Source organism: Neurospora tetrasperma (genome assembly GCF_000213175.1).
Source record: "Neurospora tetrasperma FGSC 2508 unplaced genomic scaffold NEUTE1scaffold_81, whole genome shotgun sequence".
NCBI classification, from domain to species: domain Eukaryota; kingdom Fungi; phylum Ascomycota; class Sordariomycetes; order Sordariales; family Sordariaceae; genus Neurospora; species Neurospora tetrasperma.
This window is the reverse complement of record NW_009799179.1, coordinates 7,425,843-7,450,942: the sequence shown is the minus strand read 5'-3', so window position 1 is coordinate 7,450,942 and position 25,100 is coordinate 7,425,843. Positions and strand designations below refer to the sequence as shown.

The 25,100-nt window shown below is 50.9% G+C and overlaps 10 protein-coding genes across 10 annotated transcripts; 6 read left to right on the top strand and 4 right to left on the bottom strand.

Moving 5' to 3' along the window:
* Nucleotides 1-216: 216 nt before the first annotated feature.
* On the top strand, nucleotides 217-1,393 carry NEUTE1DRAFT_150589 (rhamnogalacturonan acetylesterase precursor; the record flags this gene model as incomplete). Its single annotated transcript, XM_009858534.1, has 2 exons — nucleotides 217-560; nucleotides 651-1,393. 2 exons carry the CDS (start codon nucleotides 413-415, stop codon nucleotides 1,310-1,312), a joined length of 810 nt encoding a protein of 269 aa, XP_009856836.1.
* Nucleotides 1,387-2,900, bottom strand: NEUTE1DRAFT_150588 (uncharacterized protein; the record flags this gene model as incomplete). The annotated part of the gene is made up of 4 exons (XM_009858533.1): nucleotides 1,387-1,715; nucleotides 1,799-2,075; nucleotides 2,135-2,385; nucleotides 2,849-2,900. 4 exons carry the CDS (start codon nucleotides 2,898-2,900, stop codon nucleotides 1,387-1,389), a joined length of 909 nt encoding a protein of 302 aa, XP_009856835.1.
* A 1,840-nt stretch (nucleotides 2,901-4,740) lies between these two features.
* NEUTE1DRAFT_52153 (uncharacterized protein) lies at nucleotides 4,741-5,852 on the top strand (the record flags this gene model as incomplete). Its single annotated transcript, XM_009857494.1, has 4 exons — nucleotides 4,741-4,781; nucleotides 4,905-5,293; nucleotides 5,400-5,463; nucleotides 5,579-5,852. 4 exons carry the CDS (start codon nucleotides 4,741-4,743, stop codon nucleotides 5,850-5,852), a joined length of 768 nt encoding a protein of 255 aa, XP_009855796.1.
* Nucleotides 5,853-6,032: 180 nt separating this feature from the next.
* On the bottom strand, nucleotides 6,033-6,726 carry NEUTE1DRAFT_115061 (uncharacterized protein; the record flags this gene model as incomplete). Its single annotated transcript, XM_009858532.1, has 2 exons — nucleotides 6,033-6,223; nucleotides 6,369-6,726. 2 exons carry the CDS (start codon nucleotides 6,724-6,726, stop codon nucleotides 6,033-6,035), a joined length of 549 nt encoding a protein of 182 aa, XP_009856834.1.
* A 2,269-nt stretch (nucleotides 6,727-8,995) lies between these two features.
* On the top strand, nucleotides 8,996-11,814 carry NEUTE1DRAFT_126582 (uncharacterized protein; the record flags this gene model as incomplete). The annotated part of the gene is made up of 3 exons (XM_009858531.1): nucleotides 8,996-9,395; nucleotides 9,511-11,160; nucleotides 11,224-11,814. 3 exons carry the CDS (start codon nucleotides 8,996-8,998, stop codon nucleotides 11,655-11,657), a joined length of 2,484 nt encoding a protein of 827 aa, XP_009856833.1.
* Nucleotides 11,815-13,027: 1,213 nt separating this feature from the next.
* NEUTE1DRAFT_115059 (uncharacterized protein) lies at nucleotides 13,028-13,671 on the top strand (the record flags this gene model as incomplete). Its single annotated transcript, XM_009858530.1, has 2 exons — nucleotides 13,028-13,217; nucleotides 13,307-13,671. The coding sequence occupies 2 exons, from the start codon at nucleotides 13,028-13,030 to the stop codon at nucleotides 13,669-13,671; spliced, it is 555 nt and encodes a 184-aa protein (XP_009856832.1).
* A 1,076-nt stretch (nucleotides 13,672-14,747) lies between these two features.
* NEUTE1DRAFT_55652 (uncharacterized protein) lies at nucleotides 14,748-15,349 on the top strand (the record flags this gene model as incomplete). Its single annotated transcript, XM_009858529.1, has 3 exons — nucleotides 14,748-15,021; nucleotides 15,145-15,182; nucleotides 15,281-15,349. 3 exons carry the CDS (start codon nucleotides 14,748-14,750, stop codon nucleotides 15,347-15,349), a joined length of 381 nt encoding a protein of 126 aa, XP_009856831.1.
* Nucleotides 15,350-17,738: 2,389 nt separating this feature from the next.
* Nucleotides 17,739-19,602, bottom strand: NEUTE1DRAFT_106145 (uncharacterized protein; the record flags this gene model as incomplete). The annotated part of the gene is made up of 4 exons (XM_009858528.1): nucleotides 17,739-17,873; nucleotides 17,961-18,625; nucleotides 18,748-18,858; nucleotides 18,930-19,602. The coding sequence occupies 4 exons, from the start codon at nucleotides 19,600-19,602 to the stop codon at nucleotides 17,739-17,741; spliced, it is 1,584 nt and encodes a 527-aa protein (XP_009856830.1).
* A 1,106-nt stretch (nucleotides 19,603-20,708) lies between these two features.
* On the top strand, nucleotides 20,709-22,129 carry NEUTE1DRAFT_150585 (uncharacterized protein; the record flags this gene model as incomplete). The annotated part of the gene is made up of 3 exons (XM_009858527.1): nucleotides 20,709-20,977; nucleotides 21,061-21,234; nucleotides 21,357-22,129. The coding sequence occupies 3 exons, from the start codon at nucleotides 20,780-20,782 to the stop codon at nucleotides 21,846-21,848; spliced, it is 864 nt and encodes a 287-aa protein (XP_009856829.1).
* Nucleotides 22,130-22,788: 659 nt separating this feature from the next.
* NEUTE1DRAFT_73626 (uncharacterized protein) lies at nucleotides 22,789-24,804 on the bottom strand (the record flags this gene model as incomplete). The annotated part of the gene is made up of 6 exons (XM_009858526.1): nucleotides 22,789-23,225; nucleotides 23,291-23,758; nucleotides 23,824-24,049; nucleotides 24,118-24,234; nucleotides 24,310-24,385; nucleotides 24,540-24,804. 6 exons carry the CDS (start codon nucleotides 24,552-24,554, stop codon nucleotides 22,955-22,957), a joined length of 1,173 nt encoding a protein of 390 aa, XP_009856828.1.
* Between the last annotated feature and the right edge of the window lie 296 nt (nucleotides 24,805-25,100).

Below are 25,100 nucleotides of genomic sequence, written 5' to 3'. Positions count from 1 at the left end.
TGATGCTACTGTCGCGTCCGATAATTCTTCCGAACGGATCGATTGCAATATGCCACCATTTAAGAACCAGTGTGTGTTTCATCCTCCCTGTTTAACCGATTCCCCACACTCCAGGGGGGACGATGCCTTATTCGAGCGCGTGGCACATACCTGGCTTCTTTTTAACCGACCAGAAACGACATTGGAAGGGTTTTCTTGGGAGGACGCCGTCGTTTCACATGTCAAAGAGTCGCATTTTCCTGAGGTGCGGTACCATTGTCGATTGGCGCCTGGATCTCGCAGCATAACTCAGCTTCAAATTGTATAAATGACCATATGATTGCCCTCCAGCCATCGAGATGCTTTCCCCGCTTGACACGCATACCGTGACCAGCGTTTTGTGTGTGCTCAACCCTCAACCCTTCCATCCACCATGCGATTTTCGTCCACGGTATTGATCGCCGGCCTCGCTGCTGCGAGTGTTGATGCGCGGAGCGTGATTCCCGTCGACAAGCGGGCAACGCCTACTCTTTACCTTGCCGGTGACAGCACTACGGCCAAGACCGGGGGTCTTCTCATGGGTAAGTTAGCCACCTAATCCAATTTTTTTTCCTGCTTTTCCTATTTTCAAAAGACCCAGGGTCCTAACAACCTCTTCTCCCCTGACACAGGATGGGGTGAATACCTTCCCCCCCTCCTTAACGGCATCACCGTTGTCAACAAAGCCGTCCCCGGCCGTTCCGCCCGCTCCTACACCAACGAAGGCCGCTTCACCGAGCTTGCCAACCTGGTTACCGCTGGCGACATCGTCGTCATCGAGTTCGGCCACAACGACGGCGGCTCTCCTAGGTCGGCTTCCGACAACGGCCGCTCCGACTGTCCCGGCACCGGCTCCGAAGTTTGTGTCTCAGGTAAAACGGGCGAAAAGGTTTACACGTTCAATCACTACGTCGAAACCGCCGCTAAGGCGATCATTGCCAAGGGCGCCTCTGTCATCTTCAGCTCCCAGACACCTAACAACCTGTGGGAGGGAGGCAGTTATGGCGGGTATGGAACCCCCGTGAGGTTCGTGGGGTATGCAAGCCTCGCGGCGAAGAATCTTGCAGGGACGGGGAAAGCCAGCTTCGTGGATCACTATCAGGCTGTGGCGAATATGTATTTGAAGCTGGGGAACGCGAAGACGAACAGCCTGTATCCCAGCGATCATACGCATACCAGCCCGGAGGGAGCGGATCTCGTGGCCAAGGCGTTTGCGCAGGCGGTCAAGTTGGCTTGGAATGGGACGACGCCGTTGAAGGGATATTTGAAGGCGGGGAATCCTAATGTTTTCTAAAGAAGGAGAGGTGAGCTCTAGAAAGCCTGGTTGATCGAAGTCATCTTTAAGTTTTTTAATCTATTTCCCTGCCGTTACACCAACGAAGCGGACCGTTCCGATGAAAAGATGATGTGCATTTCACCGTCGCTATCGACCATCATGGCAGAGATTGTGGACGCCAGTTGGGCGGGTGTGAAAATAGCCTTGTCAACACCCTTGGCAACGCCAGCGGCCACCGGGCGAAGATTATGTTGAATTTGACCACCGTGAAAGGGCATAGAGACCATTGGAACACCATGGAACAGGGCCTCGTTGGCTGACGATGGCCCGGCATGGGTCACAAACAGGGTGGTGGACGGATGATCCAAGACTGCCCTCTGGGGGGCGTACTGCAGGATGAGCCAAGATGGGTGTTGGTTCGCTAAAAGATGACGGACGGTATATTGATCCTTTGATCCCTGGAGCAAGGCTGATTCAGAGCCCAGATGATGCCGTCAATCGAACCCTGCTCAAGAGCACAGCAAAGCCCTCGCATCAGCCTGTCCACTTTCTCGGGCGTGAGAATGACATGGGTGCCAAAGGCGACATAGACGACAGAGGTTTTGGTGTTTAGGAAGTTGTGAGTGGTGTCATTGAGTGGCGTGTAGCCGTCTGACAGAAGAGGACCAACGGGTTGCAGGAGTGGCGGTACATCCTTTGCGGGTTCGAGGCCCCAGAACGAGTTGACAAGCACGAGACTGTCCTGTTTGGGCTTGAGGGAGGGCATAGAGTGGACGCCAGCCTGCTTGCGCATGGATCGGGTCCAGAGAAACAGATGGAGAAGCTGGGCGCATATCGGACGAGATATGTCTGGTCGTCGTAGAACTTTTTGCACTCAATCGTCTCATTGCGACCGCGCTGCGTCTTGCTGTCCCATCTGCTGAACTTGCCGTAAAGCTGCCGATCCTCGCTGGGTGTGACGGCACGGCTGACCAGGTGGGCGGTTGAGGCAAAAGGGTATGCCGCAACAAGGTCGGCACGCCCCTCGAGAGTCGCGAACTCGATGACATGGCCTCGGGCGGCAAGAGTACGGCAGACTTCCAGAATTGGAGCTGTTATTCGCCGTGGTTAGCTATCATATTGAGCAGGCAGCATGGAATGAATGGAGGGAAGAGGTTTCCACGGCTGGAAGTTGTTTGGATGTTTGGGCCGAGATGCAAGCTAAGGACTGGGCGACGAAGCCGACTCGCCGATAACAAAGAAACAAAAGGCTGACAGGGGCATCTTTAGTGGCGCTGATCGACCATGCCGTAGCACCGAATAGGTGCCATCTTTTCTTTTTTTGTGACCCAACTTCCCCAGGGCAGGAGCAGTGGAAGAACAGGAGAAGAATGACGGGAATAGGTGGAAGAAGCAACGTCGGAAACATGGAAGCATGTAGACACCCCACACCTAGGAAACCATGCACCACGGGCCCTGGAGCACTGAAGGGCTGAGCTAGGATCGGGCCGGTCAGTGGAGGTTCCAGGGCCACGCGCTAAACCTACCCGAATTAGTGGATCCGCCAATCGTGACCACCACCAGAATCCTGCGAGGGGGGGTGCGGATCAAAGTGCGACGGAGCCATGGATGCTGTGCCGGTCAATGATGAGGTGTTTGGGCGAGAAGTGATGATCCAGGGCTATTCTTCCATAGTCGAATAGAAACTGGAGAACAGGAAGGGAAAAGAGGTGCCTGACCATATGGTCACCATCTGGGTTTATTATAGCCATTGACTTCACCCAGGGTCCAGTAACCTACCTCAAAGCTCTACCTACCTACTCGTAGGCACGTACACGTTCAAGTACCCACACTACCTACCTAGGTAAGTTACACTCTTTATCAAGTAAGTATACTTAGTAGGTAGCTCACATGTGTATTTATATTCCACTCGCTCACATATTGCTAAGCTCATATGTAATAGTCGTAATTTAAGAATTTATACCCCCCTAGAGGTACTACGTCGTGGCCGCCCTTCCGGTACCTAGGTATGTACGGGTATCATGGAAAGGTACGTACCGGGCTGTCCATCCCTTAGTTGCAAGAAGGCTGTTTATTCGCTACCTTCTCCTTAGTTGTTTCGTTGTGTGTCTGGACCCAAGCCACTTACAGTAAGCACTACTGGTCTTGGGGCGCTGTTTGCCTAGACGGGAGGTAGAGGTATTTCCTGCTGATGCTCCTGACTGGAATGAGTTCCTTCCGTCGTTTTGATATCAGACGCCGGCGTTTTCATTCAACGGTTCAACCTCACAGCTCATACACAATACATGCACTCACTCGGCCCGTTCACTAACAATTTCTCACGATGCTCTCCAAAGGCGATCCGTCAACCCCGCTGGATTCGAACGCAGCGCTGCAGAACTCAGCACCAACAGTAACGTCGTCACCTTCTTTACATGAACACAACCCCGACGGTGCCAGCCCTGAGTGCGAGCAACCGAGCGAGGGCCCCTTCATGTCCGGGTGGAGAAAACACATCTTGACTCTTGGCATGTGGATAGCTCTCTTCCTGTCGACACTCGAGACTACCATCGTGAGCACCTCGCTCGTGTCCATCACCAACACGCTCAACGGCTTCAACCTACGCGATTGGGTTGTCACCGCCTACCTCATCACGTATACGGGCTTTCTGATTATATATGCCAAACTTGGCGATGTCTTCGGGCGAAAGACCATGTACCTCCTTGGTCTCGGCATCTTTATCATTTTCTCATGTCTTTGTGGTGCCTCCACCAATATCGTCGAACTGCAAGTTATCACCGTCCGGGCCCCCTTTCCAAGCTAGAGGTGGTGACTTACTTGCTGACCGCCGCCACCACTACAATATAGCATTATCTTCAGGGCCTTCCAAGGGATGGGTGCTTCCGGTATCTATTGCATGACCATCGTGATAGCGCCTACTCTGGTTCCCAAGGCCGAGTTTGGCAGGTACATCGCCATCGTCTCAACCGTTTTTGCACTTGCAAGCATCCTCGGACCCCTCTTGGGTGGTGTAGTGAGCGCAAACGGCAGCTGGCGCTGGGTGTTCTTTCTCAAGTATGAGCTTCTCATCTCCTTCGCTTTCGAGACAACAATGTGTCTTTGCGTGTGCCCGGCGCTAACCAACGGAAAATTATTTCACGAGTATTCAGTGGCCCAGCCGGAGGTCTAGCATTTTTTCTTCTGGCATGGCTCCTCCCAGGTTCTAATAAAAACAACAAAAACCCACAGCAACCTCTTCTTGCCTTGCTGCGCAGCAAGGTTACTTCCTCTAACCTGAGCAGGGTCGACTTCGCCGGCGCAGTCCTCCTTCTCGCGTCGTCTATGCTCATAGTGTTTTCGCTCGAGAGTGGCGGAACAAGGTATCCCTGGAGCAGCCCAACCGTCATATCGACACTTGTTCTTGCCTTCGTAACAGGCGCCCTCTTTTTTATCTGGGAACGATCGAAATGGGTCAAGGAGCCGGTCTTCTCGCCCCGTTTGCTCAAAGGTCGGTTGATGCCGGCCATGCTCGCGTATGTTGTGCCACTTTCTGCTTTTACTCATTGGCACCTCCTTCTCTATACTGACTGACTGATCACTCACTTACTCTCTCTTGCCTTTTGGGAAACAGTTCCTCTTTCTTCATCGGCTTCCCCTTCACAGCTATCGTCGTCAACATCCCCCAAAGTCTGCAAGCCGTTTACGGATATTCTCCCCAAAAAGCCGGAATTGCTCTTCTGCCACTGCTTCTCTTGTCGCCCGTAGCGACCGCCGTGTCTGGGTACCTGACATCTAGCAGGAACATTCCGCCGGTCTATGTCATTCTCGTGGGGTCGGTTTTCCAGCTCATTGGCGTAGGCCTGACCTGCTTGCTTCCGATCCTGCCCATTAAGGGCGCAGACGACGCTCATGTTCCAGCGAGCCAGTACGGCTTTGAAGCGATCATGGGCATTGGCTTTGGCTCGACTCTGAGTACGATCTTGACATTGGCGCCTTTGGTGGTGGATTCTACGGATCTTCGTAAGCTCTCCCTTGTCTCCCCCATTTGCATTCGTACACCAGGGTGGCTCTCTGCCCGTTGATTAATCCTGGCGGTAACTGACCTCAAACGTGTAATCACACACAGCCGTAATGATGGGTGCTCTCACCCAAGTCCGTGTCCTCGGAGGAACAATTTCCCTCGCGGTTTGGTACGTTTCCATTCCAGTTCCACACTACTTATACTATTCTTCACACTTCGTTACATTCCACCACGACATGTATACCTAGGCGTCCTAACTGAAACACAATTCTTTAACTGCACAGCTCAACCCTACTCAACAACCACGTCGAAAGCAGGCTCCCGAGCCTTCTGGATCCTTCACGTGTCACGGAGATATCCGAATCTCTTTCTGCGATCCAAAACCTCCCATCAGAAGAGCAGATTGCTGTCAGGAGAATCTATGCAGAAGGATATAACAAGCAAAACATATTGCTGACTGCTTTCTCTGGCATTGCGTTTATCTCTTGCTTGTTGCTGTGGGAGAGACCTCCTAGAAGACCAACGTCTACACCTGCGGAAGTAGCTTCCAAGTCCTAGTTAGCCAAGTTTGAATGGACGATGAAGGCGGCGAGGCGGCGAGATAACAACAGTCAGATTCGTGACGGTGACGAGGATGTTGTTGTAAAGTGCAGCGTGTCAAGCATAACTTATTGCTGAACATTGGGCATACTCAAATACAACCAAACGCTATGTTATGTTACACAAATTGTCTTCTATTTACCAATCCAAAATCCAGGCAAGCCTCATGTCGTCTTTGGAAATCTCTGTAACCGCATCCAAGATCGGGACAAGCAGCAGCCGCAGTCTTTGCTTCAAATAACCTCCACCTTGACATAACACTGCTGCGGGCTGCGCAACACCCTTTGCCGACCTTCCATCCCACTCAACGATTCTGGGAACGACAAGAACTTAAAGCTGAGCGTAAGAAGCACGATCATCATTCTCAGTTCCTGCATCGCAAGTCGACGGCATGTGAGTGTGGTAAAATGTTTCTGTTAGAAAGTCTGGACATGCGCAAGTGAGGACAGGAAAGACAGGAACCACATAACTCACCGAAACACCCTCTCGACCCCGCCGAGAAAGCCAAAACCGGCAGTTCGACTGAATCAAGGACTTCTTCTTCTTCCTCTTCTTCTTCTTCTTTCTCCTTCTTTTCCTCCAATTCCCTATATGTAACTTGGCCCTCACCTCTTTTCACCTTCTTCCTCACCAGCCAGTGCTCCGGCTCGAAACGGTTCAACTCCCGCATTGCTCTTCTAGCCCCCTCTTCTTTCCCTTCTTTGGTCAGCCGGGCCGAGGTTACGAGGTCGGGGATGTCTCCGAGGATACGGTGGGAAGCAGTTTGGTTGTAGGGGATGCCAGGGAGCGGTTGGGGACATACTTTCCAGTGGGCAAGAACGTAGAAGCACATAGGTAATATGAGAGCCAGGGAGAGTAGAATGGAATTGAAAAAATGAGAGCCATGGTGATGTTTGTCAGATAGTCAAACCTTTGTCGAGTTCAAGGTGTGCCGCTCATTAAGCCTCTGACACTAAGGCAAGAGGGGCGGCGGGGCCATTGTGATTTATATGGCCCGACGACACTATGCGAATGATTACTCCCCAAACCGATTGAAACAAAGTCTGGCAAGCGTGTACTATAAGAAGTCCACACGGACATTGAAGCCGAGGCATCGGCTTGATGTCAGAAAAATAGACAGAGCCGGGTTACTGTGTGTCAAAGGGGGGGTAAAATTTTGTGCGCTTGTTACAGTATGCAACCAACCACATCCGACTCGATCAGTCCTGGAATTTGTAGCTGTGCTTACCTTACGTAGCATTTTAGTAAATCTATGATTGTTCTTTTTGACATGATCGGTCGCACATGAGGACCGCATGCAGTATATGTATAGATCCCTGAGTTCGAAATTACATTCCACTATTCTTAAAGGAGAATTGATTGCAGTGTTTTTCCCATACATAATTTGTTCTACTGAAGCATTGTTTCAACAACTTACAATGGGCCGCTGGTCTAGTGGTATGATTCTCGCTTAGGGTTCAATCCTGAGCATTCTTGCGAGAGGTCCCGGGTTCAATCCCCGGGTGACCCCATTTCTTTTGCAATTTTTTTGTCTTCTTTGCATATTTCACTCATAATTCCTCTTCTTATCGTCTTCCTTACTTTTCTTTTTATTGCTCCCTAAATCTTACATTTAGTTAGTATCCCTAGTAATATAAAAGCTGCGGGTATGTTACGCGAAGACGTGCTTCACAAGTGATGACAATAGAGAATAATAGAGTGAGCAATTGGTTGCTGGATAGAGTAATAGTGCGTAACGATTAACAATAGTCTTATCAAAGGAAGTTGAAGACAAGAGCTGTCGCGAGCCTCAACCTAGGACCTCGCATACGACTTTACTGAGTGTAAGTAAGATAGACGTAAGGTTGGTATAATATTAATTAATGATCCGTCAACCTTCATAGAGGTTGATAGGACGAGCACTCTTATATAATAGACTATACGCTCTAGTGAGCGGCTGCCATGACAAGACAGAGCATCTAGGTATCCACCAAGAATGCCCCATAACAGGGTATTCCAATGACAAATCTCGGCCTCCCACGACGTTCCGTTATTACCGAAAGATCTAGATTACAAAATATACCTGCAGCAAGAACACACACATATCAATCATAACAACATCGACTTGGACCCTGCATAGATTGAAGTTAGTGTTCTTGTTTCCTTTACATGCTAGTTACCCCACTACAACCAGCTGGCTATGTTATCCAGCCACTTTTATGCCCTCTTTGCTATGGAGCAGAGATGTTCCAGTCTCGCTACTGAAATATTCCCTAGCCTGCCTACGAGATACTGGACTGTTGGAGTTGTCTTTTGGGCCTGTTCATGCCAAACTGCAGTCGAAGTGACTCATTGGCCTAGATTTATCCAAAGAGGAGGTCCTCGGGTAGTACGGGAGAATTGATGTGGAATGATAATGTAGTTCGATTAGTAGCCACTGGTAGGTGCTGCTTCATTGTACTCCTGCCTCGTCGTTGGTTTTGGCGTCAACCATGCAGCTCCAAAAAGGGGCAGCTGCGATGATTGTAAACAAAAAGCGCACGGCCCAAGCGAGAGTAGCCCCAGATAAGGTTGGGAGATAAGGAGGGCGGGGCAGAAGGTCCGCTCCTAATGAGTAAATCTCATACCGGGCGTCCGCCACAGTGAGTGTTACAGCATCCGAAGGAGTGTCGTGCACCAGTTTGTTCGGTGAAAGACTCCGGTTGCTAGCGGCATCCATCCACCCACGGCGAAGTAGCCTCCGCCGCCTCCATGGCAACCCCCACCTACCCCGTCCCGCCTTTGGGTCAGTTTCCGGCTTCCCGCAACTCGATTCGCTTGCTGCCTGTGCCCCAAGTTCCAACTGTGCTCTCTGGACGCTTCTCCCGTCCTTCTTTTCACGATTCCGTTACGTTACGGTAGTATTCGAGCGTGGTCTACATCAGCCCAACCGTCATTGTTACTACTCCTACCTTCTGTCCCAACTACTTAGCATCTACGGTTTCACTTTCCGGACGCACCTCTTCCCCAGCAAGTGGAAACGTTCGTTCCGGACTCATCCTGCCCTCCAGCTGCTATCCATTTTCAGTGTCGCCTTCGAAGCAATTCCAGAAAGCGACTCTGGTGCCAGCCAATTGCCCAAGATGATGTCCGCACAGCTCCAACAGCAGCAGCAAAAGCAACAACAAGATCAGCAGCAGAAACAGCAGAAACAACAGAATCAACCGCAACACCAACTTTCCCAACAACAGCTTCATCAAAGCCTACCGTCTCGGACCGGTAGTGGTTCCGTATCTGCCAATGCTTCGATAGCACCGGGCGCAGCAGGGTCGCAAATTCCCGGGGCTCCTGCCACCTCCAACACACAGCAGCCGGCCTCTTTTGGACAGCTTCGGAATCGTGCTGCCGAGAGTCAAAGTCCCTATGTGCGCGTACATGCCAAAACACCTGTTGCCTGGCAGCTGCTTAATGCCGATACCCTGAAGCGCGCCCAGGCTGAAAACAAGCCCATCTTTATGCATATTGGCTTCTTAGCCGACCATCGTATGTTTTTGTCTCTTGTTCCCGCTGGCCTTCCTTTGCCACCTCATCTGGCGGCTCTGACTGCGGCTTTTTGCTCACCATATCATCTACCCAGACTGTCGCCTTACAACTCAAGATTCTTTCTCCAACAATGCCGTTGCCGCCTTCCTGAACTCGTCCTTCATCCCCGTCATTATCGACCGCGATGAGCGTCCCGACCTCGACACCATCTACCAGAACTATAGCGAAGCTGTGAACGCGACCGGCGGTTGGCCTCTCAACCTTTTCCTCACCCCCGACCTCTATCCCATCTTTGGCGGTACCTACTGGCCCGGTCCCGGAACCGAGCACAGCCTTGCTGCTGCCCGTGGGGGTGCCAGCGGCGTCGTCGGCGGTGCAGCGACCCCCGAGGCTTCCAGTATCAACGGTGGTGGTGAAGAATCCTACAACGATTTCCTTGCCATAGCAAAGAAGGTCCACAAGTTCTGGGTGGAGCAGGAGGAGCGATGCCGTCGCGAGGCGTTTGAGATGCTTCATAAGCTGCAGGACTTCGCGCAGGAGGGCACATTTAGCGGCACACCCGCCGAACCAGTGCCCGTGGTAGCTCCCGTGGCCGCAGCTGACGTAGAGGCGGGCGCTGACCTGGACTTGGACCAGCTTGATGAAGCTTTGGACAGGATCTTCAAGATGTTTGACCCGGTGGACTGCGGCTTCGGAACACCAAAGTTCCCCAACCCGGCCCGGCTTTCGTTCTTGCTTCGGCTGGCGCAGTTTCCCAGAGAGGTGAGAGACGTAGTCGGCGACAAGGAAGTCGAGAATGCCGCTTCCATGGCACGGAGCACCTTGCGTCGTATTCGCGATGGTGGATTGAGGGACCATGTCGGCGCGGGCTTCATGCGATTCAGCGTAACTAGCGACTGGAGCATGCCGCATTTTGAGAAGATGGTCGGAGAAAACGCACTTCTTCTGGGCGTATACCTTGACGCCTGGCTCGGTCGCGTTCAATCATCTGCCGCCGAGACCCGGCTTTCTTTGGAGGACGAATTTGCCAACGTAGTGATCGATCTCGCCGATTACCTCACAAGCCCGCTGATTCAGTCCTCCGGGGGCGGCTTCATCACAAGTGAGGCAGCAGACTCTTTCTATCGCAAGGGCGACCGGCACATGCGTGAAGGCGCTTACTATCTCTGGACGCGCCGGGAGTTTGATGACGTGGTCGGACCCGCTGGGTCTGCCGAAGTGGCAGCAGCGTACTGGAACGTCCTCGAGGATGGGAACATCCCCCGCGACCAGGACCCTCATGACGAGTTCATTAATCAGAACGTACTGTGTTCCGTCTGGGGAAAAGATATCCAGGCGCTGTCCAAGCAGTTCGGCATCCCCGTGAATGATGTAAAGAAAATGATTGCAAAGGCACGGGAACGGCTGAGGGCACACAGAGAACAGGAGAGACCCAGGCCTGCGAGAGATGAGAAGGTGGTGGTTGGTGTTAACGGAATGGTGATTTCGGCGCTCGCGAGAACAGCTGCGGTGGTGAGAGATCTAGATAAGACAAAGAGCCAGAAATATTTGGAGGCGGCGCAGCGCGCCGCAACCTTTATCAAGGAGAACTTGTGGGTCCAGGATGGTACACAGAGCAGAAAGGTGCTGAAGAGGTTCTGGTTCAACCAGCCGAGCGACACAAGGGCGTTTGCGGATGATTATGCATTCTTGATTGAGGGCTTGCTTGACTTGTACGAGGCGACTCTGGAGGTTAAGTGGCTTGTTTGGGCGAAGGAGCTGCAAGGTACGCACCGAATGTTCCTCAACCTCTTCATTTCGCAACGGTGAGATACTGACATCTTCCTAGACGTGCAAAGTGAACTCTTCTACGACACACCGGCCGTCGGCAGCACTCCCTCCCTCCGCCATTCATACACAGGCGGCTTTTACTCAACCGAGGAAGCGACTCTCAGTCACACCATCCTTCGCCTTAAGAGCGGCATGGATAAGTCCCAGCCGTCAACCAACGCCGTGTCCGCCTCGAACCTTTTCCGTCTCGGTACCATCCTCGATGAGAAACCCTTCATTCGTCAGGCTATTGAAACCATCAATGCCTTCGAGGCAGAGATTCTGCAGTATCCCTGGCTGTTTGTCAGTCTCTTGGCCGGCGTTGTGACTTTGAGGCTGGGTGTCAGGGAGACGCGTGTCAAAGTCGAGCAGACGGCTTCTTTGAGGCAATATTGGAAGATGCCCAAGGCTGGGGCGAACGCTCTGTTGCTCGGGGCGGATACGCGTGAGTAAGCATGTGGAATAGAGTGGTTACTGCCGAAGGAAGGATGAGGATTCTTGTTACGGCTCTACGCGCTCAGGTCTCTCGGAGTTTTGGAAGATTTATTGATCCTTATGAAAATAGTTGCATAGTGAGCGGATTTCGCAATGGAGTTGATACCATCTATTCAATTGTCACGGTAATCGATGTTTGACTGTCGGAGCTTCTGGATAAGACCAAGTCTGTGATAACATCACTTGCCAACACCTGTTAGAGCTTTGTGTTGCCATCTGGTATTCCTGGGCTTTCATCCCTTCATGGCTTGTCACCCCACGCTATAAACCGTGGCCATCCATCCAAATATAGGTTGGCTTCCTCCTCCTCTTCTTCTCCTCCTTCATCGATATCATAGTAATTTTGTCAAGTCATACGGTGCGCCAGTCCTTAGTCTAGGTGCTGTCACAGAACCTCGACCAGTTTACCACTATCGATCGAGTAAGGGTTCAACACAGCGACCTACCATGACCTTGAGTTTGACTTCCTATCCCACCCCTGTTGACATCTCGCAACCGTTTTTCCAATTCTTCCTTTTTTTTTTTTTTTTTTTTTTTTAGTTTTTTTTTTCTATCCTTGTTATTATTGAATTGTCCAAATAAGAAATTTCGATCACTGCATCATCTCTTTGAATTTCCAGATATCACTATTGACAAAAGATCCTGCAGCGCCAAGCTTCGGTATTTGTGTCTTTCTCCTCTGACTCAACAGTGGCTTCGATTTCAAAGTCATCGTACACTGGGAACAACTTCGAATATGAGAGTGTCCGCTTACCTCAAAAATTCACGGAGCGCACTTGCCTCAACATGACTGGCAGTGAATGAGGTCAGAGCAGTTGCGCGTGGGCAATCACGTCCGGGTGCCATGCGTGGCGGTCTTTTCCCCTGATATCGTCAAACCAAACCACAAATCCGACTAGAAAAGACCTCGCTTCTTACGGCTGGAACGACACTGCCAATTCCTTCGTGTATCATGGCTGGGTACCTGTTTGGGAAGTCAAGCTTCTGCGGTCATAATTCTTTAAAGCAAGCGTTTCTCTCTGCTGAGGTCCTCTGAAGGAAGGCGCCAGCTGGAGTAGATAAAAAGCTGTCATTAACCGAGAAATCAGGTACATTTCTCTTGATGACCTTGGGTTCTCTTAGGATTATTTCCCATAACATCAAACTCGGTCTTGTTCGCCGTCATCAACATACTCCTAAGTCATTTTGTTCGACAATCGTTTGATTGTCATTTTACTCAACGCCTAGTTATCAGAGTCACCATTTACCAAGAATACATTTCAACGACCCCTAGTGAAACAACAAATCCCAAGCATTGCCAACAATCGTCCCCTTTGTTTACCACCGAGATGTACGCAATACTGAAGCATATCAGTCGAAAGCTCGCCATGCTCAGTGTGAAGCTCGCCATCATACGCAAGGACGAGTTCATGTCTCTTTCAACATTGGTTCCCTTGTATATACCCCATTTGAAATTGGACTGGGACATTGCCCCCTATCGACGCTTTGAATCCTTCAAGCACAGATTTAGCGTTGCTCGTAAGGAATTTTAGTTATATTAGTCGATGGGATAGAGAGCTGGTGGAGTTGGAGTTGACAGTCCAAGCAATTATGGACATGCGCAACAGAGTTCCCAAGGCGAGCGATCCAAATCCCTGTATCACCTATTTCCTTCCTCACCCCTACCTACCGACCTAAGCAGCAAGAAAGAAAGATCCTCTCTAATTTGGACACGTCGTTTGGTTCGGCTCGGAAACAACAGCACGAAGGTTTTGCCGATAGAGGTGAAACCGCTCCAACCATCGTCGAGGTAACCTTTGTACACCTCAACAATCGTATGAACAAGTGCAATGCTCTGGGGCTTCCCTGGGGCGAGTCCACACCCAAGCAGCCCGACAATATGGACCTCAAATTGGCCCCCACCTACGAGAAGCCTGTCTCCGCGGAGTATATACCTCCATTTCGCCGACAAAACGATAGGATCATTGAATAGCTGTTGGAAATGAGGTGTTCGAGTTTTGGCAGGATGGGAGTAGCGGTGTTTGGGAATTTGGTATATACAGTACCCTACATCAGGGGCGGATGGAAGACATTCTTCACAGCGTATGAAGAGCAGTTAATGCGGAATTGTCAAAAGTGAGGGCGTATATTTGTCTATGCATGGAGTGATCATGGTACCGTGTAATTTCGAGGCGTTCGTTTTTAGCTTCCAGGGAAACCAGGCATAAACTGTAAGTATACCGCAATATTCATGTCTGCCAGAAATTGTATGCTTACAGATTCTGCATGGTTTCCCTGGAAGCTAGAAACGAACGCCCAGAAACTATACGGTATCGCAAAGACTCGGGGCGTTGATTTTTAGGTTCCAAGGTCTAACTGGCAGAATCTATGTGTTAGATGCCTTAGGGTTTGGGTTTTGGTAGAGAATTCGAGCATATGCAATACTAGAGGTGCCTCAAGTGTACAGATTATGCTTGATTTCCAGGGAACCTAAAACCCAGTGCCCCGAGTCAATACGGTAGGTTGCTGGGCGAGAGGACTTGGTTGCATGTACATTTGAGACGGGTGCAGGTGGTCTTTTCCACCAAGCCCATCCACATTGAGACAGGAAGGAACCCAATTTTCACTACTGGACTGACAGTAGCGAATCCCTTATGTGACAGTTTCGAAGTCATTCAATTGCGGTTGTGGTTCTCTAAATCAGTAGTTCGCGCTTGCTGAGCTCCTCGAAGAGAAGGCGCCAGATGTGAAGTAGACAGATAGCTGTCAGAAAATGAGAAACCACTATCCGCCAATGTTGACAATCGTGATAAATGCTCCCATCACCCTGGGTTCGGTCTTCAAGCCATCAACAATGACATGTAAAACAGTTAGTGATTGCTCCGATTACCGTAAATCAATAGTCCTCTTATTCAAACAGTCATTATCAACAGTCATCACGATCGACACACTCATTATCACGACCACCATTGACCAAGACCGCCTCGTCCCAACCAACGGGTTTACCGATTAAACATCCCGTACTCAACGCCCATCAATCGCCTGCTCTGATACACCTCGTACACCAAGATGAGTGCCACCATTGATAGGTACATCCACAAGGCTACCCTGTTGAAAAACAAGGTCGACATCCTATTGAACAAGGACATTCTTTCGGCAATGCTCCCCGTCCAAATGACGGTGAGAATAGATAACGTCATAGCTCATTTCCAAATCTGGCGGACTGTCTTGCCAGAAAAACTCAGCGTGGCTCGCCGGGATTATTTCGCCCAAGGGGCTATGAAGTATTCCACCAATGAGTGGATCAAGGTTGGGCTTTTGCTGGATGAGATTGAGATGACTCGTAAGTGGCAGCCATCTTTCTATACAGTAAACACATTCCTATTTTCGGGGGGGAGAGCGGGAGTCTATAACTGGACTAGGCTTGTCAACTACAAATGATAACTCTTTTCTCCCATGATTATAGTCAACAGACTTGTTGAAGTCGGCAGCAAACTTGGACGGGTAAGTGATCAGATTCCAGCCCCTCGTATGCCTGACCCCTACCATCCGTTCAGGTTGCTACCTACCTACCTACCTACCTACCTTGCCCATCTAAATAGACAGAAGATCTCTCGCTAACTCAAGCTGTTCGGTTCATTCTCGAAATAATAGGGAGAAGACGTGTATAATGAGACGTTCGATGGCATAGAGGCGAACTTTATTCAGGTCATGGGTTGCATGAATATGATGTATGTTCTGAATCTTCCCTGAGGTTCGATCAATCAGCACTAAAATGGTGGGTTTTCTGGCACATTTAAATGGTAGGAAAGAATGGCAGCACGAGACAGGTACATATGGGGTACATATGGTGCAGGATGACATAGCGGTGGGTGTTTTGGAATTTGGGATACATCATGATGTGACGAAAACGTGGAAATGGGAGCGTTGTTACAGTAATATGTGCTCCTAGTACTTGTGCCAAGGATCAGTTGAGTCAGATTAAGCAGAATCGGTTGGCAAGGTAATGGATACATGGAGGATGCCAATGAGGAAGACCGTCGGCGAGGCAAAGAACGCTAACCAGCCTGTGTCGTCAGTGCCCTAAAGCCATATTGATCAGATCACAGTGCGGTAGCTGAAGAAGAAGTGCTGTCAAGCTGGATATGGGCCGCACTGCCAGGTGCGTTGAGGAGACAGGGGGAGGGGGTCAATAAATTGAGGCGATGGAGGAAAGCGTCGCTATGATGGGTGAGGACTTCGTGGACCATACAGATTTTGAATTTGATTGTGAATTTGCCCCTCTTGCAGGATGAAAATTGACAAGGCAAAATGGATGAGGAAATGTGGAAACGTCTTTGGTATTCGACAAAGCTGTTCCCACTCCAACTGCACTCTTTTACCCAACGTTGACTCCTTCTCTTGGTCTAAGAGCTGTTGGGTGTAGATGTGGTGTGGATGTGGATTTGATGTGACGGGAGGATGCAACTGATTCTGCAATTCACATGTCCGCTAGGATCATTGATTTCAAAGTTTCACTACAAGCGCGGCAGACTTGGCCCGCAACGCCTTTCATAAACGTAGAATTTCTTTTCATTGTTAGTTGAAGCGCGGAAGTGGCGTATTGGCGTTGTTAGTTCCGGAGAGTTGGTAGCGTTGACGAGCCGTTGGTGTTGAAGGAATGCTCTTCCTTTGATCATTAGCGGAACGAATGACTTCTCGACAAGGCAACAAGATTGAATTCACTCCGTAGTAGTCAATCCACCTCTAGGAATCATTCAAATCGTTCAGCGGTAGTAAATCTATTTGGCAGTGTATCGATTGGTTCTGCCATATCTCTGGGTCTTCACAGCGGAATAGTGGGTACGCAATGAGAATAGTGTGTACGCAATGAGCATAGTGTGCGGTGAGGAAGATTTTGCTGCTAACTAATCGCCTTTTATGCGTGGCTTCAACCCGGATGGGAAGCCCAGTTGTAACAATCGTCATCTTTCTGAATGTGGTAAGTTGGTTGCGAATATCTTGTGAGCAGTATGGCTTCTTGTGATCGCGGCTCGTTGGACACTTCACGTTTCAGAATCGAACTTGAGAAAAGCAGGGAAGTCATGGCTACCTCTAGACAAAGAGATGTTGAGGGAGACCGGATATAATATTAATGGATGCCTCTCGTTTTCCACAATTCATCTCGCCTCATAACAATTCCAAGCTGTGATCTTATTATTGTAGTCCCCACAACACGGACAGCCCATTTGCATCTCACTTCAACATGGAATGTCGGTCCTGATAAATCTATCGCTCGGATCGATTCCCAGGCTTTTGTAATATATTTGACTTGCTACTAACCAGAGCACCTTGGCGTTAATGATCCTCGTCACTACCTGTAGGCCGATGGCGGCGATTCAAGATGGTCGAGCTGACGGATCATTCAAGACTATAGGCTGTATGTATTCAGTCAGGCAGCTTCACCATCGGCAAAATGAATCAGGGTGGTGGATGGCTTGGACTGGAGGCTTGGGCGTTGGGACACTGGGATATTTGGGTAATGGGACGTTGGGAAATTGTGACATTGGGATGCTGATCGTCAAGTGACCAGCTGAATAAGTTGTTCTTTTAGGATTTGTTACTACTTTCATCGTTGTCTTGTTTGCACCTCTGTGATGCTGTGTCTGACCTACCCGCTACTAAACGGCCGCAGTACTTGCGATTTTATGTACAATAACAAAATATATATAGACTGAATACATGCTTCTACTGTTATTCTGTGCGTCAATTGGTATAGTACATTTCCAGGATGTGTCTACATCATTATAGCCATAGGCCAAGGTCCGTCAGCGACTGGAGTGTGATATCATTTACGATGGTATGGACTCGGCTTGTATGAAAGTTTACGACGCTCAAGCATCAATGTGCCTTATTCAGGAGCCGAGAATGCTCACAGCCTTTCAAAAGGGTCGTCTTGGCATGTTATTTCGCGCATGATGGGGAAGAGGAACCAGGGGACACGAGGCAACAGGCAGACCGGGCAACGGGAAGACAGCGGCAGTAGATGGGTATTACTAGGGATGGTATGATGTTGGGAGCTCATGACTGCCGGCTCCTGTTCATAAGGCCAGTGAAGAATGCTTGCAGGTTCTCGGTATCCATCTGGGGAGTCTCCTCCACAGTCTCGTCCTCGGGGCTAAGAGGTTCGGGCGAGGTGCCGAAGGCTTGGCGTTCCTAAGCAGAGAGCATGTTAGCGGGTGTACATTAATCAATGACAAGGATCGTAGATCATGGTGGGCTACCACAAGACGAAAAACTTACCTTAAGTCGCTGGAGCATGTCGTCGGCATCCACCTGAATGCCTCCCATGTTGAACTGCACCGGGCCAATATGCTCCAAGACCTTGGCCTCGGCTTGCTGTTTGAGGTGGTCGTCCTCCGCCGTCAACGAGTCCGACGTCGTTTTCCTGGCGCTCTTTATCCTGGCCAGATGGCCGGTTGGCTCCTCGTTCTTTTGCTTGTATACATCTAACAACTTCAGCTGCTTTTCCAGGAACTGTTGTGTCTCTGTTGTCTGCACTTCCAACTTGGTCGAGTGACTGCTCGAACCGGCAATATGGAGCGCGTCCATGGTTGGATCTTGTACAGAAGCCTCGTACAATGCGACAGAGGATCCATCGGGCTCTGTTGGCTCTTCGTACTCATCCTCGTCAAGTTCTTGCTCTTCATCACCAGTCTCGTTGTCGTTTGTCTCGCCTTGTTGTTGATCGTCACCATTGGCGACGCGTTGGGGTTGCCTTGGCCACGGTATGCTTAGATCCGCTGTCCATCCGGAGCTGACCGCCTCGACATCAAATCCTTCCCTGAGCACACGGATTTTACCCCAAGAGTCCCAGTTCGGGGGTACGAGAATCTTATCTCTGTCGATGACGTTGTGTTTGAGTGGCTGCTTCTTGAGCAGAGAATGAATGCCCAGGCTGGAGTGCACTAGAGTGGGTAGCTGTGAGGGCAGCGAGGGAGTGGTGTAAATGAGGGATGCGCCGTCTGTGAAACAGCATCTGTCAGTTCCATGTCCTTGAGTAAAGAGGTACCGGATGGACATGACTTACGCCGTAAGAGGATCGTTCGGAGGAACTGTAGCACCACGTCAAACTCCTCTTCTTTCCAGCCTTGAGTCTTCTCCAAATGGTCCATCTTCTCGGCCTGGATCATCACGTTAGCTTCCCGCTTGTGTCCACGCAGCTTCCAGTCGAATAACCCACATTCTGGCACACGACGCAAAGTGGCATACCCAAGGCATCCTCCCACTCTCCAGGACCAACCGGAAGGGAAACATCAGCATCCGCAGACGTGGTCGGGACAGCACTGGTACCATCCAAGTTGAGCCCTCCACCTCGACCTCGTTCCCTCCAAACGGTCATGACCTCTTCCATAGTTGCCGAGCATTCGCGGTTGAGTTTCTGAAAGACGGTTCGTAACAGCAAAATCCACTCTCTCAGTTGGCGCATCCATTTCCAAGGCTGTGACCAGTCCAGCAGGATAACTATCAGCGTATTCGGTATCGACTGCGGCGTGATAAGAGGCTGTATAAGGGAGGCAAATGCGGGCGAGGGGTCGGTAAGGGTGTAGAGAGAGATGCGCGCTAGGGTGTCTTCCTGGTCGGCATCTAGGACGTCGTAATACGTGTATCCGAGGGCGAAGCTGTTTGCGATGGGTGGTTTGCGTGAGCCCTGGCGGTCGGTGTTGCGCCGGAGCTCGTTCCTAGAAAGGGATTCGAAGAACTCGCGCTGGGAGTCAACACTACCACCGAGGAGCAGGATGTTCTTTTCGGGGAGACGTTTGGCGCTGGCAACGGAGTCCAGCATGGAGCTCCAGAGCTCCTTCTTCTCCTTTTCGCCATTTCTGGAGTCGGAACCCGTCGACGCGGTCGTGTACGTCGAGTATCTGTTCGTGTTGGCCGCCATGTTTACGGCTCGGTCTCTGCCGTCCTATAGGAACTGGGGAGTGCTCCCAATTCTGTCTGTATCCACCGAGTTTGAAGGAATTCAACGGTAAGAGGCGATGTTGGTGTTGTTGAGGTCAGGAGCTCCGCTGAGACTATCGCATCTGTACGCGAGACGTAGATTCGGGGAGGATATCGCAGTGACGGGCTCAAAGTTCTTCTCGTGAGAGGTCTGGCCTTGTCATGGCGCGCTGAACCTGCGATCGTGGAGTGGTGGCCGAAAGGGTTTTTGTCGTAAAGGCAAACAGATGAGAAGGCCGCATAGGTCGGTCGATAAGAGTCGGGAACCGCCCTGGTGAGCTGGACCTTCTCAAGTCGGTGTTTTCCCTACAGTACTAGCGGGCCGTCAATTGCCCGAAACGCGACTTGCTTCCAGGTGCTCCAGCGCTCAGTTCGCATGCTAAAGTGCAACCCAACAGACGACACATATGCCGTGACACAGAAGGCTCGTTGTTGCGCCTGTGGACCATTGAGCTGGGGAACGGGAGCCACGCAGGCGCGCAGGGAGGACCGTTGCCAGTCCCTTCCGATTTGGTGGAGTCGCTTTCGTCTGTCGGGCGTCGATCAGGGCGGGGCGGAGGGACTGGTGGTTTCAGCCATTCACACTTAAACCCTAACCCTAACTATTATCTTTCTAGTGTAAGCTGGGCTCGACTGGTCAGCAGGGCCAACAACCTGGAAAAGGTGCAGACGTAGATGGGTGACAGCCCTTTCCAGGTTGGCGCTGACGAAGTTTCGATAAAATGGTGGAAGGTTCGGGACAGTCACCCGGACATAACAGATTTACACCAAGTTTCTGTGCATTTCGGTTAGTCGTTCATGGAATTGTGACTCGCTGCGCCACTTCTGGGCAATAGTAACCCGTCATGGGTCTAGGCAGCCGCCCCAGGTCCTCCAGCTAAAATCCATTACATATCCACCCAGAAGCTGCTGCTGCACTACAACACCGTCATCAGCGGATCAATCACATCTGCCCGGCGCCCTCTTATAAGCTCACAGCCGTCCACTTACATCACCTAGAAACGACCTTTTTCATCCGTCCATCTCTTTCGCCCAGTCCAGTGACATCTTCTCGCTCGCCTCAAAGTTTTCGATTAAACATCGCGACAACAGCCCGAGAGGGTATCATCACCAAAACAATGTCGGGACCCAAGTACACGCCTGCTCCGCAGGAGGACCCCGATGCCCACCTTTACTACCCGCAGCCTCCTCCGTCGTACCAAGCAACAGCCGAGAGCAGCGCAGCCAACGCCGTCCTCGGTGATCAGGCTCGCCTTTTCTCTGGTGCTCCGCGCAGCAGTCAGGACGATGATCACGATATTCCCGATGACTTCAAGGTACGAGAAACCATGCTACCGAATAATATCCAACCAGGATGTAATTAAACCCTGCAACTAACACAACCCCAACAACAATACAGTTCGGTGGTTCCGTCGCCGAAGCCACGGTTGAAATTCGTCACCAATTTATCCGCAAGGTCTATACCATTCTGACGGTCCAGCTCATCGCCACGGGCGCCGTGAGTGCGCTCAGCTTCCTCAGCGATGGCTATAGGAACTGGATCCAGTCTCATCCCGCCATGATTTGGGTTTCTGTACGTTCCGTCGCTTCACCCTACATGATCCCCCGTTTCGTTCCCTTGCTACTTTACCATGGTTCTATCATGTTTCCCCCACCGGCAAACCACAGTTACTAATCAATTATTTTTGCTCACAGTTCGCCGGCGCCCTCGTCTTCATGCTCCTAACCTTCTGGAAGCGTCAATCCTACCCCACTAACTTGTTGTTCCTCTCCGGCTTCACGTTGTTGGAAGCCTACACGATCTCCGTGTGCGTCTCCTTCTTTGATTCGACCACAGTGCTACTCGCAGTCGTCATCACCGCCGGCATCTTCGTCTTCCTCACAGCTTTCGCCTGCCAAACCAAGTACGACTTCACCTCCTGGATTCCGTACCTCGGCGGCGCCCTTTGGGGTTTGATTATCACGGGCTTTATCTACGTTTTTCTGCCGCACACGAGCACCTCGGAGCTGGTGTATGGTGGTGTCGCCGCGCTGGTGTTCTCGGGGTACATTCTGGTTGATACCCAGCTGGTGATGCGCAAGTACCATGTGGAGGAGGAGATTGCGGCAGCGATTAGTTTGTATCTGGATATCCTGAATCTGTTTCTGGCTATTTTGAGAATTTTGAACAGTCAGTCGGATAACTAGGAAGAAGACGGGTACGAGACGGATTCAAGCTGATAGGTTTGGAAAAACATTTCGGTGGGAAGGGTTGTAAACGGATGGTAATGGGAAATGGGATCACATGCGGGGATAGGGCTCTTTGGATTTCGGTTTTCGATTGATTGCGCTTCAAATTGGTCTCTACCTGGTCAAATGGGTTTGCAACTGTATGGTTAGCTTTTAAGGCTAGAAATGTTGGACCAAAAAGCAACACAAACCAAGAACGGGAAGGACTTTCCTGTGTATATCGTCTATGGAATTATTAAACAAAAACACAGCGTTTCCGACCTAATACGATATTATCACTCTCAACATCTTTTACCCGCGCAACATCATCTGCGGCAATCAAGTGTCGTAGCAACAGAAGCACGTAGCCATGAACTTCGTAAAATGCAACTCTGGCAAGATCAATAACTTTCAAGTGTTAGCATCTCTGTGCCGTAGCAGTACAAAGATGCTCATTACTAGCTCAATGTTATATAGATGATCCGAGACAAGTGAAGTGCATTTAATTTAGTTGATATCTGCATTAGAAGTCCAATAGTAGAAGTTGGAAAATTCGGGGTGGTGCCATAGGTGTTGGACAAAACCTAAGGCCCCTAGAATAATCAAGACAAGTCATACGGCAGAAATCGTTTCCCGTCAATACGTCCCCAGGCCTTCTTCTTGTCCCAAGCAGTCTGTTTAGGTACTTCTTGCTGCGTCGACGGCAGGCAAGCTGAGCATACCAGTTCCACTGACTAATCGAAACGAAACCTCTGCGGGGAAGACATGCTCCTATGCCGCAATGCGGGTATCCCCGTCAATTTGAGGAGGCTGCACTGAATACCGACTTGATTGAATGCCCTTGTCGAGACTGAACCCCTCACCGTGTTGTCGTCGTCACCATCGTATGTCTTCTTTGGAGCCATTATCTCCAGTAAAAAAAAAAGTCGCAAAATAGCGGGGAATATTTTGTCAAACAACAAACAACACCAAAGAACCAACGCCTGCGTATAATGACCCGGTCGCCCTGTGGGGTATTGAAGCTGTTCATGTGGATGTAAACAGAGACGACAGATTAGGTATGTGAGTGCTAGTGTCGTTGGTGCTTAGTTTCCATCTGGGGAACCGTTAATTTCCTGATGGCTGTGGCTGGTAGTGGGTGTCCCTGCTTGGGCAGCAGCCGCCGCTTCGCGTTGCATGCGGGCTTCGATCTCACGAAGCTGAGATTCGCGGGCGAGGAGCTCCTGGCGCTTCTCGTTGATCTCGCGTTGGACCTTAACCTCAATCTCACGAAGCTTCTCCTCCTCACGACGCAGCTGCTCCTCCTTGAGTCGGACGGATTGGGATGCGAGATCCTCGGGGTTCATTGAGGAGTCACTATATCAACGTTAGTACTGTATCCGCCACGTGGTTGCAATCGGAAGCTTCAGGGTAACACTTACACTCCAGCACCACCCTCAACGCTCTTGCTGAGCTTCTCGGTACGGTAGTTTTCGTATAGGAAATCGTGGGTGATCTCCTTCAGATCGGCGAGATGCGAGTGCAACAAGGCCGAGCGGATAGCCAAGAAGTCGGAATGGCGCGGGTTATCAACCTCAACAACACCCCATGGGTATTGGCGAGCGCGGACCTTGCGTCCACCAATCTCGATGATATCCTCCGAGCCGACAATAGCGAACGGCATGAGACCTCTGAGTTCGGCGTTCTCCTCTACGGTATCCTCATCGTCCTCCTCGATATCGTAAGGGAAGTTGTAGACCGGGATACGGTAATGCTCGATATCCTCCATCACTAGCTTCTTGGACTCGGCAAGCTCAGCTGGGGTGAGCGTATCAGCGCGGCCGATCACGGGAATGACGTTGACTCGGGGCGCAAGGCGCTTCATAAGCTCGATGTCCAGCTCACGGAGACTTGTGCACATGTTAGTTGCGGTTCAAGATGTGTCAAGATGTGTAACAGGAGAAGTGAAACCTACCCATGGCCAGTCGGGGTGATGAAGTAGAGCATGGCGTGGACACGGTTGTCCCTGAAGCGGGGGTTACGCTTGATGCGCGACTCCTCCGCAAGAATGTCATCGTACTGCCTTTCGAGATAGCCAACAATCTCGGAGAAGCTGGCTTCATTGTCGATCTGGTCACCGAAGCCGGGGGTGTCGACAATGGTAAGGGCGATACGCGTCCCTTCCTCGTCCAGCTCAAGTTCTGTAGTATAGATAGTTAGACAACCGCCACTCGCACCGTAGGATCCTCGACTGGAGTGCGAAGCATACCAACTGTGATGGGCTTGATCTTGACGCCCTCCTCGACGTGGGCAGTCGCGGGATCATCGGAGTCCTTGTGAGTAAGAACCTCTTTGCCGCAGAGGGTGTTGACAAAGGTGGTACGGCCTGGGAGATAACGTAGTGGTTAATCCTTGATCAGGGTACGACGAGATAGACTGGTTGGGGGTTGGAAGGACTCACCAGTTCCTGAGGCGCCACAGACCATCAGGCAGAACTGGATACCCTTCTTGACGTTCTTCTTGCGGCGCATCATCTTCTGCCGGGAGGAGATGGTGTTAGTGAACATGACGTGCAACCGGATAGCTTATTTGGGTAGCAATTGGCAGTGTTGTAGGTCGAGGACACGAAGATGGAGTGCCAGGACGGTGAGAGAACGACGAGAACGAGACAAGCAAACAAACAAAACATACGGCAGGCAGAGACATGGTGACAGCTGGCGGTTGGCGCCTTTAATTTCTCGACAACGGGTCCGTACCAACAAACAACAAAAGGGTAATAAGGGGAGTGTCTACCTCAGAGGATTGACTGGGGAAGAATAGTGGTGGTATAGTTGATGGGATTGGCTATCCAGTCACCAAAAATGCGGCGACTGAGAGATGTCTTGGAGATGGAGACGGAGTCGGGTAGAGGTAGGGTAGTGTTGGCCGTGTGAGAGCGAGGTATCGAGGTCGTGGGGAGGTCGTGGAGTGGGCGTTCGGATTGGAAAAGGAGAACATGGCAAGTGCAATTTCACAAAATGTTGCGGTGTTACGGCAATGGACTGGACTGGGCTGCTTTGCCCAGAGTGGACGTGGGCGTGAACGCTGCCACACAGTGACAGGGCGCCCGGGACGGGATGATGGGGACCGGCCAGGACCACGCACCTGTGCACCTTCGGGCAGAGCAGTGGCCAATGACCTGATGGGCGTGGCAGGGAGGGGACGAAAGCGACGGAGGCAGCGCGCTGGCTCGGTTTCTCACAGTGCCGCCCT